This window comes from Rattus rattus, chromosome 15, assembly GCF_011064425.1.
Source record: "Rattus rattus isolate New Zealand chromosome 15, Rrattus_CSIRO_v1, whole genome shotgun sequence".
Lineage (NCBI taxonomy): Eukaryota > Metazoa > Chordata > Mammalia > Rodentia > Muridae > Rattus > Rattus rattus.
The window spans coordinates 60,093,223-60,112,119 of record NC_046168.1 but is presented as its reverse complement, the minus strand read 5'-3'; the positions used below and the strand labels follow the sequence as shown (position 1 = coordinate 60,112,119).

At 37.5% G+C, this 18,897-nt stretch overlaps 1 protein-coding gene across 1 annotated transcript in view; it reads right to left on the bottom strand.

The window, feature by feature from the left end:
* The window catches only part of Dcc (DCC netrin 1 receptor), a 1,074,495-nt gene that overhangs the window by 559,689 nt on the left and 495,909 nt on the right, over positions 1–18,897 (bottom strand). The window contains exon 3 of the mRNA XM_032886223.1: positions 2,107–2,391. Within this exon, the coding sequence (XP_032742114.1) occupies positions 2,107–2,391 (285 nt within the window). The remainder of the gene's footprint in view (positions 1–2,106; positions 2,392–18,897) is intronic.

The window sequence follows — 18,897 nt, the reverse complement described above, 5'->3', positions numbered from 1 at the left end:
ATTCGTGGATTTTTGTGTTCTACTTCTAAAGAAAATAAATCGTGGCAGCAAAGGAATCCAGTGGAATTTCTCTTACACATATCATTACAGTGCATGCACTTATCTTCTTATAAGTTTTTTTGGAAGTTTTATAATTGGATATTTGAATTTAAAGGATTTAAATAAAATATCCTACATATTTGAGTTTTTTGAGAATTTCTTTTGTATCTATTTTTTAAATGAAAATAAAATCTTTTTTCTTATGTCCCCGACCACAGCTTTTCCTTCCTCCAGCCCTTCCAACTCTCCCTTCCTCTCCTTTCACCCAGTTCTATTCCTCTTCCCTTTCCTCTTCAGAAAATGTAGTCCTCTAAGACACAATAGCCAAACAGGGCAAAACAAGATAAAATCAGACGAAGCAAATCTCTTCTAATGAAGGCTACACTAGGTAACCCAACAGGGGTTGGGGGCATGGGGGGGTGTCTCAAGAGGGGGCAAAAGATCCAGATAAGCCCTGGTTCCCAGTGTTAGAACTTCCAAAAAGGCTAAAAGCCATAACTTACACATGTATAATGTAACCTGATCATTTCCATCTCTCTCCAGCCAACTCCTTCCATAGCACCTCAACACAAGGCCTTACTTTTCTTTAGTTTTCATTCTGATGAGAGATATCCACATCTCTCCTTTGGAGACATCCACTGATGTCTTATGTGAATCAGATTAGCAATGCGTCTTTAAATAAATCTCCACACATTTCAATTACAATACAGTCTACCTGGTGAACAAATACAGCCCAATACCAATTTAATGCCTAATTTTGCATTTCCTATTTAAATATTAATATTTGATTTACTCACCATAATTTCTGAATGTGACTGGAAATAGTTTCCTCTGTCATATTGAGATAATCAAGCATACTCTTGTCAATATTTTAAATGTGATTTGCTTTGGCTCCCTATCTGATGATTCAATATATGCATTATTTATGACATACTAATGTGAATATTTGATTTGGGGAGTATGTCACTGGTTCCTAAATAAATGCTCCATTATCGTTACAATGTGGATGGTGGGTAGAGGTTTGTGCTACCTGCACACTGAAGTCAGCATCTATGTCACTGACTTCTGTGTTGAGCATAGAACACACAAGGAAATGAGAACAATGTTTTAAACTTGCCTTATTTATCATGCTGAATAAACTTCATCTGAATTGCTTGTTTTCCTTTTAGAAAGACTTACACTGTCTATATGTGAAATACGTATGATAACTACAAACAACTAAGAGTGTAAGACAGACAGCAGCATCTGCCATTTGAAGAGCAGTTTATTCAAATGCCTTGGTGCTTTTCTGTGATTCATGACAGTAATCACAGGATGGCCTGACACGAAAGACCAAGTGTGAGCAAAGATACTACAGAAATGTGTGATAGTAGCCGTTCCCAGAAGATACAGTGTCTTGGATGTAGTTCATCAAACTCTGGCTACTTAAGGAGAAGGTAGTGAAATAGCCAGAATCATAGAGATTTACTCAAGAAGAAGGAAAAATGAAAGACGGAAAGGAACACAATTCTGTATCATAACATTAATCCCATTTTGTCATAATTACTTGTAAGTGTACATTAGCCCAGAACTCTAAAACTCCAGGACCAATGTAAGCTTAAATTAATGTTTGACCTGCCCCCAACACAGTACATTGCATTTTAGAAATTATCATGCAAAAGTCTGAGTTGATATTTGTGAAGTATTAATCTAAGGCTGACATTCCACCTCACAAATCCTTTCTTTTTTACAAATGGGAATGATACTTGTCCTTTAGGCCATTGTCAGATGAAAATGAAATAACATAAGAAGAGCTTATAAATGGGCTTTCTGCAAAAAAAATGAAATAAAGATAAATTACTAAAATAATAAATGAGAAAATGGGTGAGGATAAATGTATTTATATTTTTCAAAACAATTTAATAGTATACAGAAACTTAAGAACAGCTGTTATTACCTCATATAGTATAAAAGCAAAAGGAAACAATAAAAAAATACTCAGCAAGCAATACAGAACATGTAATCCTTAGAAAATATATGTGCACGGAAAATCGTCTATTGTGGAGAATGCGGTAAGCGTGGACATACCTGATAAAATCCTGACTTCGGCTTCATTTCCTGTTCTTGTGCTGGCTGGATTCCGAGCTGAGCATCGGTAGACTCCACTGTCTCCTGGTTGAAGTCGGCTGATCTGCAATGCTCCGGAGGGCAAGACGACCACACGCGAGTCTCCTGGGATCGGGTTGAGGTCTTGTTGATTTTTCTGCCAGTGTATTGTTGGCATGGGTTCCCCAATGACTTCACACTTAAGTAACACTGTATCTCCCATGAAGGCTGTGATAGATTCTGTCTGGGAGAGGAACCTCAGTGGTCCTAAGAGGAGAAAGACAATGAAGAAAGGATGAGTCATTCAGTGAGTCTTTCACCGTTAGTATCTGCTGTTCTTTGTGAAACACGGTAGTCCAGAAGATAGATTCTCAAATTCCATTTGGTCTTCTAACCTTTACACATATTGTAATATATCAAGCAGGACAAGTAAATTATTTTGATAGGGTGGCAAATATTGACTGGTCTCTAGAAGTTTCTTCTTTTACGGTAACTCTAGGATAACAGAAAAACTCCATATAAATACATGGAGGAGATAAGTTTAGTCTAATTTTAACTTTGAAAGCTTTGATGTGCAGCCTTGCATTGTCTGTGCTGCAAATGTGTCCTTGCTGTTTAAAACCTGAATGCTATCCTGTACCAGTTACCTAACCTTGGACCAATGTCTAAGGAGTTATGGTGACTCATAAAGAACTGACTGTGGAGTTTAAGTTGAGACAGTTTCAAGATGAAAAGATACATCCACTTCCAAGTATATGAACAGACAACAACCATTGGTAGGTTGACAGTGTGTTGTGAATCTTTATCAGTATTCCTCTGGTGTGGTTGCAGAATGGGAAAGAAAATCCTTGAGGTGAAGGTAGTGTAGCTTGTATTTCTAGCTTGTGTGGATCACTTATACATACGAATCATTTCGAATTGTGTTTCATTTCCTGGTCTAGGTCGTGAAACAGTAGTTAACCTGCATGATCATTTCCATGTTCTCATAAAATGCCACGGGAAATGGTCGACTCATAGAGTAGAATAGGAATGAAGGGGATAAGAGACCAACCACAATGGAGGAAGGCATGGTGACTTTTAAGAATCCTCCAGTTTGATGCTTTGTTAGAGAAGAGCAGGAGATGCTATGGTCTTGGCTTCCTGAAACTTTCTACCAATAAGAATACATCAAATATCCTACACTATTGTCCATGAGAAATTTCATATCATTATTCTTGGCTTTATTAGTTTTTACTAATTAAGTTTAATGGTAGTTTAATGTTGATAAATGCATCTTAATTAAGTGTGAATTTCCCATATCTGGGACTAAATCATGACATAAAGTTTTTATTATTTTTCCCATCTGCATTGTATCCATGACGAATTCTACTGTGATCCATTTTTACTACTGCCATTTTGAACTTGTGTCTATTCACCTCAACCTATTTTTTCCAAAATTGAAAAAAAGTAAGGTGAGAACAGAAGGTCAGAGATAAATGGACTTGGTTGCAGATAATTTAGCATGAGAGGCAATAAGAATCATTAAAGTGAAGCTTCAGGCCTAGGTCAAGGGGGAACTTCATGTCTACTTCGAAAACTAGGGGTTGGAATTATAAGATAATGGAATAAATGATATATAAAATTATTTCAGCACTTCATATGGAATAGGTGCAAGTTGCTAAAGACTACCACTAGTATATCTCTGTCTGAAGTACTCGAAATCATGGAGTTGTAGTCCTATGGAGAAGCAATGTTCTTACCAATCAAGGATTAGAGCAAGATCAGGTAGACACTTCATATTAACTTGTCAGTTGGAATGTATCCCACATACACAAGTTATAAAACTACCTATCTGCTCCATAAATTTGAAACTCTGGAACTTGGATCTATAGAGCTACCTAGACCAACACTCAGGTATCCCAGCCACTCAAGGAAGCTTACTCTTCCAATTAAAATAACTCATCCATAACTATGTTAGACCTGACCAGAGTGGTTGGGAAGACAAAAGAAATCCATTAATTTGCTACTAGCTTCATGGTGTACTTTCTAGGTTCTTTGTACCGTTTTGTATGAATTTTAAAGAAAATAGGTACAATGTATAATGTGCTACTAATTAAGTGGATTTAAAGGATAAAAGAAAACAGTAGTTGCTGCAATTTAAAGAAACCACATTGAGTAGGTTCATGACTAGTCTATGGATTATGTCAGGAAGCAAGTTTCTGACCTACTTAATAGCATTGTTTCTTATCTTCATTGTTAGAATTTACCTTATGCTTAAGGGAAAAGTTATGAATAATTATATAATAATATATAAATTTATAAAATAAGAATATAGTTCATTAATGCACACTAGAATTTAATATATTGGGTAAATTGAAAATATCTGGACACATTCACCTGTGTAGAAACATGGAACTGCATTATGTATAGACAATGTACAAATTCAAAACCATTGTGTTCCATCTGATTATCAGTGACAATAAAATTTTGCTAGATTATTAAATATTTGCCATTTAATTTTTGATATTTGTTATATGACATGTATTATACATGTATCTAAGATGTAAATATAGTTGATATTTTAATATTTGATAGAATATTAAAATAGTACTAGAGAAAATATATAGACCAGAAAATCAAATTGATATTCAAAAATTGTTTTCCTTTTTCAACCTCAACTGGCTGGCATATGAGCAAAGTGTGACAATGGACTTGGCTTACGATCTACAAGTGATTGTACAGCATTGTCCTCTGAACTGACATGCAGGGCACCATAAGAAATTTCAATGGCTTGGGACAGACATGAGTGCCTCAGCTCAGAGATTGAGACAGCCACCCATACTGTCAAAAGCAACCTCAACAAACTCACTGGTCCACCACTGCTGTCACTTTTTTGGTCAATGCTGATGTTGGATGAATTGTAATTCATCATCTCTCCTCAGGCTCAATCATATTTATTTGGTAAACACGACCACACAGATGTTAAATTTTACGTAAGAGAAACAGCAAAGTTCATGCTGTCTTCAATGCCTTGTACTGTGGGTTTGGGAGTAGAACTACATTCAGTTTTAAAGTTACTGATGGAGCATGGGAAAATGTCAAATAGTTCACTATGAGAATGGAAAATTATAAAATGACTTTTCATCTCTCACTTTTGCTGCTACAAAGAAAACTATGCCACAAACAAGTAAGTTTATAGGCTTTCGTGTGGCTTGAATTACTGCTTCTAATATGGAACTAAATGTCTGCATGGCATCTCATGCTTGTGAAAGAAGAAGTTATATGATATCAATTTTGCGGCATATTTTATTTATTAAATTTCCTGAAACTCATAAAAATGAAATACTGTTATCTTTCAGAAATCAATAGGTACAATAATATAAAGTAAATATTTTTGTGTTCCCTAGGGTATGAGATTAACTTTGATCTCTGTGAAGTCTGGTTTCCTGGTCAGCAAAAGTCTGTTCACACTGAGGAGATTACTTGTGATCCACTGTTTCCTACTTCTGTTCTTTGCTCACTATGTCCATCCCAGACAACAGGCTGTTCCTAAATCGAGGAGTTTATGCTGGTGCAGCTGTTGAATGTGACTGTGTTTAAGCTTTTTAGTTATCTTATTGTCCAAATGCTGTAAAAGACTTTTTGTTTGTTTGTTTGTTTTGTCTTTAAATTATACACTCAGGTATTTAGCATAATCCAAATCATTTTCCACAACTACTGCAAAACAATTTTCAACTCCACTGAACAGGTCTGAGGCCCTAAACGTAGTCTTCACTTACTTTGGTTTCCTTGGCTGTCCTTTTGTTTTTTGGAAACAGGATTCCCCTGTGTAATCCTGGCTTTCTTGGAACTTGCTCTGTAGACCAGGTTGGCCTCAACCTTAGAGATCTTCCTGCCTCTACCTCCCAAGTACTGGGATTAAAATAGAATGTCATCCACTCCAGGTGGCTTCTTCCCTTGATGTCGTTTCTTTAGCAGTTTCTCTAGAAAGATTTGTCCCCTATCTCTACATGTACGCATTCTAAGAGCATCAAATATAACAGCCTACACTTTTCCTAGTCGTTCTGAGAATCATCTTTCTGCCTTTATTATATTACTCATAATATACAGACATTATCACAGAGATCATTGTATAAATAAAACCTGAAAAGCATTCTCATGTTCCTGTTATGCTATCTGTATTTTATTTTCCACAGGCTATATCAACTATTTACTGACAATAAAAATAAACCTTAATATTTGATTAGGTTCTATGTGAGTCTAAATGCTTTCAAAATAGCCACATTTTGAAACCGGGTATTAGTTTTACATGTATCACTTTCAAACTCACTCCAGGAGCTTGGATGGTGACTGATAACACATCAGTGTTCTAGATTATCTGGGGTTAGTTTCTTGCTTCATCCCTTCAGAGGTTGGATGGCTTTGCATTTGGGTATCATTTCATGTTTGGTATTGCAGTACAATAAGCATCTTGATTCACTTCCCTTAATGCTCCCAAGTTATATCTTCCCTTTTGCATGCATAATAGGAACTGAACCTAGGGCCTTATATAATCTAGCTAAGTGCATTACCACTGAGCTGTACTGACAGCCTATCATAATTATTTAAGTATTAGAAACTTTAGTTTATATGGAACAACACAAGACAAAAATCAAGTGAGTGCAGTGTAACAAGAGTATAGAAAATAAAATTTGGTATTGTATTATAGTTTTGAAACGACTTTATTATCTTAATCTAAGTGAAAATTGCTTAAGATGAGTTTCTTTAGCAATACTCGGCTCTTCCACTAGCAATGTAGAACTCCGTGAGAAATTGAGTTAGGCCAGTACAGCTGGCCCTTAATATATATTAGACTCCAACAACTGTTGATTGAAAATATTTCAATTGTATTTATGCCAATCATGTGCAGGCTTTTATGTCATCTTCCCTAAGCAATGGAACTCTGCACACAGCATTTACATATTACATTTGATGAGTTAGTTAGACATGATTTAAAGTATATGATAGGATGTGTTTTTGCAAAGCTGACATCGTATGTGAAGATATCAGCATATTTTCATTTCAACAGAACCAACTCCTCCTGCATACACTGAGAGACAACCCCACATTTGTGCTCAATTAAAATTCTTATAAACTAACTACAGTCTGGGATGCTGTACTGTTCAAAATAGCACAAAAAACCTATTTGGGTTGCCTCAGGAGGGCTTCTATCTTTATCCTTGAGAGAAGGTTGCTTCCTAAAAGGAACTGTTGTCAAGAGGCCTACCTTCACACCCACCCTGGCCCAGGATGCTACAATAGCTTCCTGTCTAGGAACACCTGGAACGGCAGAAGCTTCCCACACCAATCACCTCACAGCGTTAGACACGTGCAGCACTACCATGTGGTAACAGGGACCAAAACCTATTAGTAAGAAGCTATAAAAAGAAAGACACGGTTTGTTTCACATATGCGAGAGTCAAGACATATCCCACATACAGAAGCTCTATTTTATCCTCTTGGTCTTGAAAAAAATGAATCCAAATACTTCTCATGCTTATAAGCGACTTATAGAGACTGAAGTGTTTAGGCTTCGGCACCAGAAATGTTATTGATAGCACCAATCCCTATTGCAACTGCATAGTAAACAGGACTGACAACAAGAAATATAGGCCTATTATGAGGTTAGCATGGAGGAGCAGGTCTGTCACTTATTCTGATTTCCATACAAGATCCTTCAGTTATTGCTTTATAATACTTTATCACCTGAAAGATTCACAAAGAGCCTCTTTGCATGTGCACTTTGTTAAATGTTGTTCAAGGTCTGTCTTACATTCATAAACCAGATCCCTTCCTGGAGAATTTACCATCAATACAATGAAGGATTTATTCTACTTTTAGCTCTCATTAACATAGCCATTGTTTATGCGGGACGTGGCAATGCCAAGTCAGGGAATAAATCCTCACTTCATCCCTCTGCCCAGGTACTAGTTGCCCCTTGAGTCTTCTTTGTACTACATGCTTAGACTGACACTAAAGAACTATGGCATTTATTTCATATTCCAGGCTAATCTGCAATTTCTACGAGCAGAAAGACTCTGTCCAAGTTTTATTCTATATTGCAAACAGAACGAGACATACTGATTCTTCATCAGATCAGTACTTGTTGAATGAAAATTATATGGTGTGATCAAATTAATAGTTGGCTTAGATCAACATCGCAGGCCCTAAACATTAGGAGGTAGTGATGGAAAGTTCCGGAAGGGAGTTGCTCTGTATGTTGAACCTTCTGCCAAGGCTTACTAAATGATTAGAGATTTAATGGGAGTGAAGATGATGAAATATGGCAGACCCAAAAGCCTGATCACAACTGATCATTAGTTTCTGCAGTAGCCATCCCTTGAGAACCATGGTGTCTGACCCAGTCTGATTATGACTAACAGGTAAAATGTATTGGGAGTGTTTCAACTAACAAAATTCCAGTTTCCTTCAAGTAGAAGGCTTAATTGAAGACTGCCATCAGACAGCATCTGAACTGAGACTTCCTTGCTCTACTGGAGTGACTGTTTCCAGCAATGCGTTTAAACTTTGTGGCATTTGTTGTTGTGTCACGTCAACCTGTTATTAAACTGCTACCCCATTGGAACATGGAAATCGAGACAAGTGGAATCAGGTTCCCCAGGACATAGTCACATAATTTGCTCCAGAATAAACTCCCTCATTCCATTTGAGGTAAGACTGTGGTTTTGTGGTAATAGCGGTGATGGGGGTGGGGCAGGACAGAGTAGGGTGAATAGGAGAAAGCGGTGACCTCTTCAGGCAAAGTGTTAAAGAACTGAGGAAACCGGCCTGTGCACATGGAAATGGATTGCGTTTGTGAAAATCAGGAGACGATCCCTAGCACAACTGCAAAATTCTTACATTTACAAACTTGAGGGCCAGCTTATATTTTCGTTGGTGTTTGCCCAATGAAATTTCTTCAAATCACTGTCCCTAGAAAACATTGTCAGATGTTTCTTGGCTAGATTCATCCCAGTTAGGCCAGGCTCGGCAACAGATACTGATATGTAATTTCTCCATTGGAGAAATGAGCCAATTTAAGCCAGATTAGATAATATTAAATGCAGGTTTATTGGGAAGCTGCCTTCCAGTGAGTGAGTTCACTGGCCTCTATGACCAAGGTCAGGGAAGTCACCATGGGGAGTGAGAGGCAGGGGGAAGAGTAAGGCCACATATGCAGAGAAAGAAGAGAAAGAGAAAAAGAGAAAAGAGACCAAAGTATCTGGATTATATAGGGAAGAATCTCTGGGGAAGGGCAGCTTGGCCCCTTGGGCTGGAACATCAGGTTTGGGGCCAGGTATTCCAGCCAGAGACTGAGGGATGCTGGGAGAATCTGGAGGCCAGATCTACTTTGCTGTCCCTGGACCCAAAACCAGATACAGCCATCCATCCCGTTAAAGCCAATACATATTTCTTCACACGCTAGATGGATGCAATGTTAACAGCCGAGGCACCAGACATTTTTTTTTTCTCGTGAGGTTTTCTTTTGTAATGCCACAAAAGAGGGGAGAGTTTAAAAAAAAAATCACCATGGTAATGAATGCAAAGCTGTTGAATCTGTAGGGAAGTATTAGGCTGTCAGAATTAAAATAAGGAGAAGAATAGTCCACCTCTGGCCTTCCACCCATGCAGGCAGCACCACCCAGACTGAGAAAAATCTTCCATTAGAGTTGGAACTCTGAGTTGGAACATCTCAGACAGGCACTTGACTTCATTCAAATCTATATTACACTGGGTTTACAGTCAAAACGTGGGGAAGAAAAGCATTTTCACAGTTCAGGTTTATGTCTGTTAGGGCTCCGTGCCTCCAGGAGGTCTCTCTGTTACCCGCGCATACAACAGGGACAAGCCTACTCTTTTCCTTCACACTCTAATCTGGAAATGGCATGTTCTTCTGTTTTGCCCTCTGGGCTCCTTGGCAGACTATTGGAATCCACATCTTCTTGAATAGAAGTCTAATTATTAAGCAATTAAAGTTCGTCTCATAAAGAGACTTCTCAACTGGGGGACAGACCTGGTAGTTGGAAATAGGCTTTGGTTTTGAATATTTAGCAATGTGGTAATGTTTTGCCATCACGAGAGGAGAGGAGCTATAAACACTCTCTGTTGGCTCTAAATTAAAGACCCAAGGTTAAGATCCCTCTAAGAAGGACTGTCTATGTCCCTACTTAACCGTCAAATTAGATGAAGGGCAAAGAAAGAGGCAAGCCGAAGAGACGTTCTCTGAGTGTGTTTCTTTCTCTCAAAGCATTAAAGAGCATCTTCGTGGGGTTTGTTACTATTCTCTGTTTCTGATTTCCATGTCTCATTATTTTGGATTGCTCTCTCTCCTGGTGTCTTTCCATCTCCTTTCTTCCCCTCCTTCCCTCTCCTCTCTCTCTCTCTCTCTCTCTCTCTGTCTCTCTCTTCTCTCTCTCTCTGTTTTCTCTGTCTCTCTCTGTCCTCCTTTTTCCTCCTTCCCCCTCCCTCCCACCTTCCCCCATCTCTCTCTCTGCCCCTCTCCCATCTCTTCCTCCTCCCTCCTTCCCATTTGTATTTGCAAATTTATAGACTCTGAGGTAATTAGTTTAATAGCAAATGCTGGAATGTGGACTGACATTGTAAATCTAGCAAACCTGCCTGGTATGTTCCAGGCACAGTTCTACATATTTTGTCATGTGGACAATTTAGTTGACCTATATACAGAGTGTATACAAAGTGTATATACACACACTATCAGTTCCTATGCTAGCCCTACAATTGACTTGCACAAATCGACTCTCTCCCAAAGCCAAAGAAATAGTCAAAGAAACCCACCAAATCTTTTTTGGAAATCTCCTGTTGGATTTGTTTAAGATGGCATCCTCTGGGGGATGTCACAGCGTTACCTTTTGAAACAATCGATGAGATACATGACTAGGAAGCAGGTGGTGACTGGCGGGGACTCCATTTTACCCTTAGACAAAATGCAGTGTAGAGGCTGTCACTTCAAAGCTCTCCTTTGGGTACTGCTAGATTCTCTCTTACTTGACCTTCAAATCCAGAGTTTGAACTCTAGATTCTTTAATCATCTGCAATGCTCCATATTATGATGGTCATAATGAGGACAAAGCACTCTTTCTGAAAGGATAGGTTTTTACGAAGCTGCTATACAAGAGAAGCCAGCCACTCCGGAGACGGATTTCAGGACCCACCAACTCTGCTCTGGGGAGAGTTATCAGACATGAACTACACCTTTGTGCTAAGTGGTCCTCCTCCTTCTGATTTTATTATCAGCTCTCAGCCAAGTTTGAGTTCTGCCTTGCCCTTCCAACTCTTTCATTAACTCTGTAGCAAGGGAGCTCTGGGGAGGTTCACCTGGTAGCATTTTAATGAGTCTCTTTTCATCCTCCCGAGTTACTAAATAATATCTACTTCCAGCACAAGATTAGATAAGGAAAAGTATTCCACCTCTTCCTCCAGCCTATGCAGTATCATCTTCCAGGATATAGATATTTCATAAAATATAATAAAGTTGTAGAGAACACTGATGCCAGTATTTTATGTCCAATTTAGCATAGAAAGTCTTTTCACAAGTGACGCTAAGTAATAAGTTGTACAGAATGGTAGCTAGCTCTCACATTAGCTGTGCTGACATTGTGTTTGATGTTTGAATTGATTTACCACCATATTTGTATGGAGACAAAGGGACGTTCATAAGAGTTACATAAGTCAGGTAGATGTTTGAGAGTTTAATATGGAAAGCAATTTTTTAAAAAGAAAAATAGTGCAGAAAAGATCTTCATACATCAAAAAATAAACGTAAGCAACATTTATACAGTAATTTAGTTTATAATCCTCTTTATAATGAAAATTACGCCAATAAGTATGTAAATTGATATACCATTTGGAAAGTTAATTTGAACCAAAAGTACTTCTAGGAGTGTACCTACAAGTACATAAAGAAAAATATTAAATATATGAAAGCATTTTGTTCAAGGTCAAAATTAGTTAAAAAATTAACTATCCTGTTGCTAACTGGTTAAACAAATTACATTATATCCACTTACATAGTTTTAGACAATCACTGAAAATTAAGTCAGTAAACATTTTTTGTCATTTGCAGAGAGAGTCTTAGTCTCTAACTAACTGGCCTCAACTTTAGATTTTCCTCATTCAGTTTCTCAGTTGCCAGGATTACAGGAATATTAGCATACCAGGCTAACTTTGCTTCAGTAAAAGAAATATACTTACGTAATTTTGTTTTTTTTAATCAAACATACCTTTAAAAAGTATAGTAGGAAACAGCACAGGAGTGCAGCATTCCAATAAACACATTATTCAGTGCAAACTTAAGCAAGCCTTCATGAGCATATTAACGTCCCAAAAGGATGTTTCCCTCAATCGACTTTGACAATAAATGTATTTTATTTATGGCTTTAGTTAAAACTCTCATTACAAAAGCTGCGATTGGTTTATAACTAATAGTAATTAATTAATTTATCTCAAACCTGAAGCCAAAATTTTCTACCAGTCTTACATCCCATTGTGTATGGCTCATGGACATTGACTGTGAATGTGACTGCTCCCTATGGGAACTTCTTGAAAGTGTCCTTACATAATAGAAGGCATCAAATCACTCCAATAACAGAAAAGCTAACCCTTAATGTTTGTATTGCACTTGGTTCTACTTCTCATTATTGCCAATACCTTATTAATTACTGTTTTTACTTTGCATGGGTTAACATGCCAAGAATCCCTAAGGAATGACAATTAAACTAACTCACAGGCATTTCCATATCTTTTCCTTGTTTTTTTTATTGGATTTTTTTATTTACATTTCAAATGTTAGCTCCCTTCCCCCACCCAACCACCCACCCCTTCCAACTTCCCCACACTGACATACCCCTATACTCGGGGAGGTCCAGCCTTGGCAGGACCAAGGGCTTCTCCTCCCATTGGTGCCCAACAAGGCCATCCTCTGCTACATATGCAGCTGGAGCCATGGATCTGTCCATGTATACTCTTTGGATGGTGGTTTTGTCCCTGGGAGCGCCTTCAGATTTTTCTCTAACTCCTCCCATGGGGACCCTATTCTCATTTCAATGGTTGGCTGTGAGCATTCAACTCTGTATTTGTTATGCTCTGGCAGAGCCTCTCAGGAGGCAGCTATATCAGGCTCCTGTCAGCATGTACTTCTTGGCATCAGCAATATTGTCTGGGTTTGAAGGCTATATGTATATGAGCTGGATCCCCAGGTGGGGCAGGCTCTGAATAGCCTTTCCTTCAGTCTCTGCTCCAAACTTTTCTCCGTATCTCCTGTGAATATTTTTGTTCTTCCTTCTAAGAAGGACTTTAGTTGTCCTTCTTCTTGAGCTTCGTGTGATCTGTGGATTGTTTCTTGCGGAATTCGATCTTTTGGGCTAATATTCACTTATCAGTGAGTGCATACCATGTGAGTTTTTTTTGTGATTGAGTTACCTCACTCAGGATGATATTTTCTCTTTCAGTAATTAGTTCATTATTTCATTCATTCAGTGTTTCTCAGTTTCTATGTCATGGTAAGCTATGGACTCCCAGGCAAATGACTGTATTACGCATGTTAATCAGGGTGTTTCAATATGAAGATGATACTCTAAAATATAAATTCAATAAGAGAGTGTGTCTTCCAGTTAGAGCCCATTGAAGATCTATGTAGGATAGTGGGGAAAGGCACAGAGCCTCTTTTCTATGCCCACTTTACCCTAGTTGGAACACTAGATTTTTTTTTCCTGATTGTACTGAGAATTGGCTTAAAGCTGACATCAGTCTTCATGCTTCTTTAACCGTATATTCAAACATAAATAAAGCCATTGTTTTCCTGATCTTGAACGTGTTAATTGTAGAGCTTGGGAGTTCTTAACCTCCAGAGAATGAAGCGATAATTTCTTATGTTAAATCCTTTCCTTGAATCAGCAGTCAGACAGACAGAAAAATAGAGGTTTGGCGTTCCCCAAATAAAAATAAATTATGTCACAAACCAACTTTTGAATACTGCACATATATCAATATGCAAATAAATGGTATTGTAAAAATATTAAAAACATATTACTATACGTCATAAGTGTGTGCATGAAGTATTTTTATATGATACATGACTCGATTTTGCTTTCATATGATCCACATTGTTAAGACTTCTCATCAAACATGTAAATATATCAATATATAAAACAATTCAGACATCTGAGATGTTTATGGTCCTAAGATTCATATTCCTTCTTTTATCTATGAAATGCACACCAAACAAGAGTTTTTCAGTCCATAAGAAGATTTATCTTTGTAATTATGCCTGTCTTTCTCTATTTCAGCAAATGGCATCTTTGTATATCATCGTGCATGCTTTTTCGAATAATAAAAGGAAGTACATGAATCAGCTAATGCAGAATTATCATTAGAGATGTATTTAGTAAAGCAATAATTATGAACCAGCTTCCAAATTTGTAAAATATGAACAGGGTCTTCATAAATGAAGAGAATAGAAGATGTAAGAAGATATTTTAGATAGAGAAATAGCATTGTGAAAACCATAACTCTACAGAGTACACAAAGTTTGAATACATGAATAATTCAATAAATCATGAGGAAGAAGTGTGAGGTGTGTGTGTGTGTGTGTTTTATCTTGTTGTGTTTACTACTATGTTATAGAGCCCAGCAATGTTCTTGATTTTCACCAAGCTTGAACTGCTTCCTATACTGAAATATTTCATAAGCTATGAGCCCTGTGTTTTTGCATTATTGTCTAGGTGGACATAGACACAGAATAAATATTGACTGATTTCTATATTCTTTAACAAACAATTAGGGATCTATACTCCAACATGCTACACTAATGTAATGTTATAATGCATGTTACCTCTTACTAGTTACACTGGCATGTGGTCACAGTTGAGAAAATGATCATGATTCTAGGATGAGATGGGAGAAATGACATGTAGTATGTTCTAAAGTTAAAAAAAAAATTTGCAAAGCTCCAACAATAAGGAAACATTTACGACGGAGAACTTATCACCAAATTTTGTTATTAGTTCCCGGATGAGCTGTATAGTAATCTGTGCTGTGAAGATTTCTAAATTTTAATTGAGCTTCTACGACCAAACGTCAGCATCATAGCTATATAATTAGTCTTAAAAAAAAAACACTCAATTGGAGTTTTAAATCATGTAGGGTTCTGTGGTACTCTAAACCTATCAAACTACCATGGCTGGTAAGGTCATGAACCCTAGCGAAGAATCTCCTACTGCCACTCATGTAAACCTGGATGACCTCTAATTTGCACTCTTAATACTTATCCTGATACCTGCAGATGAGTACGGCTCTCACAACTCACTGAAGAACCTTGTTGGAACAGATGGAGACGGTTACAGAAATTCAGTACTAATTAAAATACACAGACAATGGGGTTGCCAACGTCACCTGGCATATCTACAATATAATGTCACACCTATACTTCAGGGGACACCATCACATCAAGGTGGAAGGTTTGGAAGAGCCAAATGACCAGATTATCTGCCAAAAGGCAATGGCTTCTATATATGACAGATATTCTGTAACAATAAATTCCCAATAATCTTATGGCCTAAGTAAGACTTGTATGATTACAACACCAGTTAACAGGTTATCATGGATGGGGAGAGTCCCATGATGTTCCAACACTAGATGCAGGATAAAAGGAGAGTTATAGTTTCTGAGTGGGGCAGAATCAGTCTTCTTCAGGGATGACCCTTTGATAGATTATCCAACCCCAAATGGTCATCTTAAGCACATATATAAGGATTAACATAAAATGAATATATATGTATATATATGAAAAGACATCAACAATTTGGGAGGAAGTTGGAAGGGTATGAGAGAAATTAAAATTTTTAATTGGGTTAGTGTTCAAAATAAAAAAAAATATAAGGTATTCTGTTTGAATACCAGTATTTCCACTATTATTTCCTGGCAACAATTTCCCTCTAAGTTGACTTAATAGGAGCATCAACTCTCCATATGTTTTTTTTTTTTTTAACCTGTCAAAGCAAATACCTGAGTTCTGTTCAGAACTTGTAGACAGAACCAATAAACAAGTAACCTAAATGGGATAAGTTTTCAGTATAAGCAGGAAGCAGAGAGAATAGTATCAGTCTAAAACATTTATTTTAATATATCGATTTGTTACAGTTAATTTGGTAATACCTAAGACACCCATTACAAACATCAAAATTAAAACTATGCTTTTTGCTTTCGTAATGTTGGTATCTTTTTCCCACCTCACAAAACCCATTGTATGAAAAGTGAAGCAGAAGCCTGAGGACAAAATATAATCTAAATTTCATACTTTAATAAATCTGTAATTGAAAATTTTATTTGGAAGTATCTACCCGGGGAAACTTGCCACTAGTAAAATTCATTTGCATGTTGTGTCTTTGCCCAACCACAGTGAACACTAAAATAATTCTGTTTAGTGCGTTCTTGTATATATGGGGGAGGGGTTGTAAGTGGGGAGTGGGGAGTTGGGTGTATGTTCCCTTGTTATCCATTCACATTACTGTGTGAGTGGGCATTCATGGATCTCTGAATATAGGTACAGATACTAAAGCATGACACCACTGCCCTCCGTCATTTTCTTGCCTTGTTGACTTCCAACAGTTTAATCAGTGAGCTCCGAGGATCAGCTAGTGTCTATCCCATAATGGCTGATTTATATTCATGGTATTTACTGTCTTCGTTACCTCTCAGAAATCATTTGAAAGTAAAGGAGTGTTAGGAAGTTGGAAAACAGTAAATCACCCTGTAAAACAGTCCCTTAGTTGTGAGTTCATTGTCCTGGGCCCAACTGTGCCATATGGCACTGGTGTGTAGAGATTGGTAGAGTGTGGGCACATTCATCCAGGAAGTTAGTTATATTTCTCTGCTGCTTCTAATAGAGAACAGAAATGGGCTGCAGTTGTTTGGCAGGAACTAAATCATAAAATTGCAAGGTTAGAACCTAAGATTGGTCTTATGAAAAGAAAGGAGTAAATAAAGAGCTCAGGGATGCAAACACTGACAGACTCAAGCTAACGTGAATAACTACACCAGTGAATGAAATCATGAATGATTAACTGTCATTTATTGTGACTTCCCAATATTTTATAGTAGCTGTCTGTGATTAATTTACTCTTCAGATAGGACATTAGCCTTAATGGAGTTGCTAAATTATTGTTATTTTAATATCTTAACTTTTCAACAAAGTTATCAATCATCTATGTTCAAAGCTGTTTTATTTATGCCAATTTCTGCCAAGTTATTTAAATTCACATTCAGTAAAATGTCGTTCCTTTGGAAGCCAACTCTTTTCTTGGCCTCAGTGGTTGAGGACTTGAACGCCTTTGGAATGATTTATAGAGAGTTCTACATCAGAGTGGCGTCTGAGACACAAATTGATAATTTATTGTAATCTTAGCTTTTCCTTTGGGGAAGTTTGCTAGTGAGCTTAGCATTATATCTAGAACTATCTATTACGATGACAACAGAGTCCATAATGTGAAAACATGTTGAATGATGTGGGATATATATCTTAAGGTAACTTTTTAACAGCATATTTACAAAGGTCTTAACAGCAGATGATAAGTTCATATTTGAGGAGCCCAAGATACTCTAAACACCTTTTTTATTTCCTTAATTTTATGTGATATATACATAATTGCTTACTTGCTTATTGGGTTTTGAGATGGTCCAGTCCTCTTTCATAACTCTCTATTAATAAGCATGTTCTACTCTGACAAGCTCCTGAACATTGTAGCATGATCTTCCATCTACCTGGTCAACATTGTCTTACCCTGTTCCTGCCTCTCTGCTAGAATACTTTCCCTTTTTAATCTCAGAAGCACAGGGGTTTGTAAGGGTTTGGATAATATTAATCTGCAGGTCCTAGTATGTAGTAGGCCATTAGTAATATTCTCTGAGGCAACAGCCTATATCGGAGTTAAAACCCTCCTTACCACAAAGCAAATATTTTCTTTTCTTTTCTTTTTGTTTGTTTTGGATACCTCAGAATTTACTGATATTTGCATCAATTGGTACTTGCTAGATACTCATTGTCTTAGTTCAGGTTTCTAATCCTGTGACAAAAACCATGGCAGAAAAGCCAGTTGGGGTGGAGGGGTTTATTGAACTTACATTTCAGCATTGTAGTCCATCGCTTAAGGAAGACAGGGCAGGAACTCAAACAGGGGAGGATTCTGGAGTCAGGAGCAGATGCAGAAGCCATGGGGGTTGGGGTGTGTACTTACTGGTTTGCTACTCACGGCTTGCTCAGCCTGCTTTCTTATAGAACCCAGTACCACTAACTTGCCCAGGGGTAGCAGAACCCAGTATGGGCTGGGCGCTCCCTCATCAATCACTAATTAAGAAAATGCTCTACAGGCTTGCATACATTCTCATCTTACAAAAACCTTGTCTCAGTTGTGGTTACCTCTTCTCAAATGACTACAGTTGGTGTCAAGTCGATGTAAATCTAGGCAGCACACTCACTCAGCTGGCTGCTACAGTCTCTTTCAATGTCTGTCCTCTCCATTACAATTCAACACACTCAAGCAAGGGATTCCTTGCTCTGTATTTCTGAAAAAATTCACAGTGTCTGACACAGCAAAGACACTCTGTTGCAAGTCAGAAATACTCTTTTGAAATTTTTTATTACTCTAAGTAGTAATTATATCTTTCTGGCTCATTTAAACAAAGGACCATGAGAGAAGGAAATTCAACAACAGGTTGCTTTTTTTCCTTCATCCTTCAGTT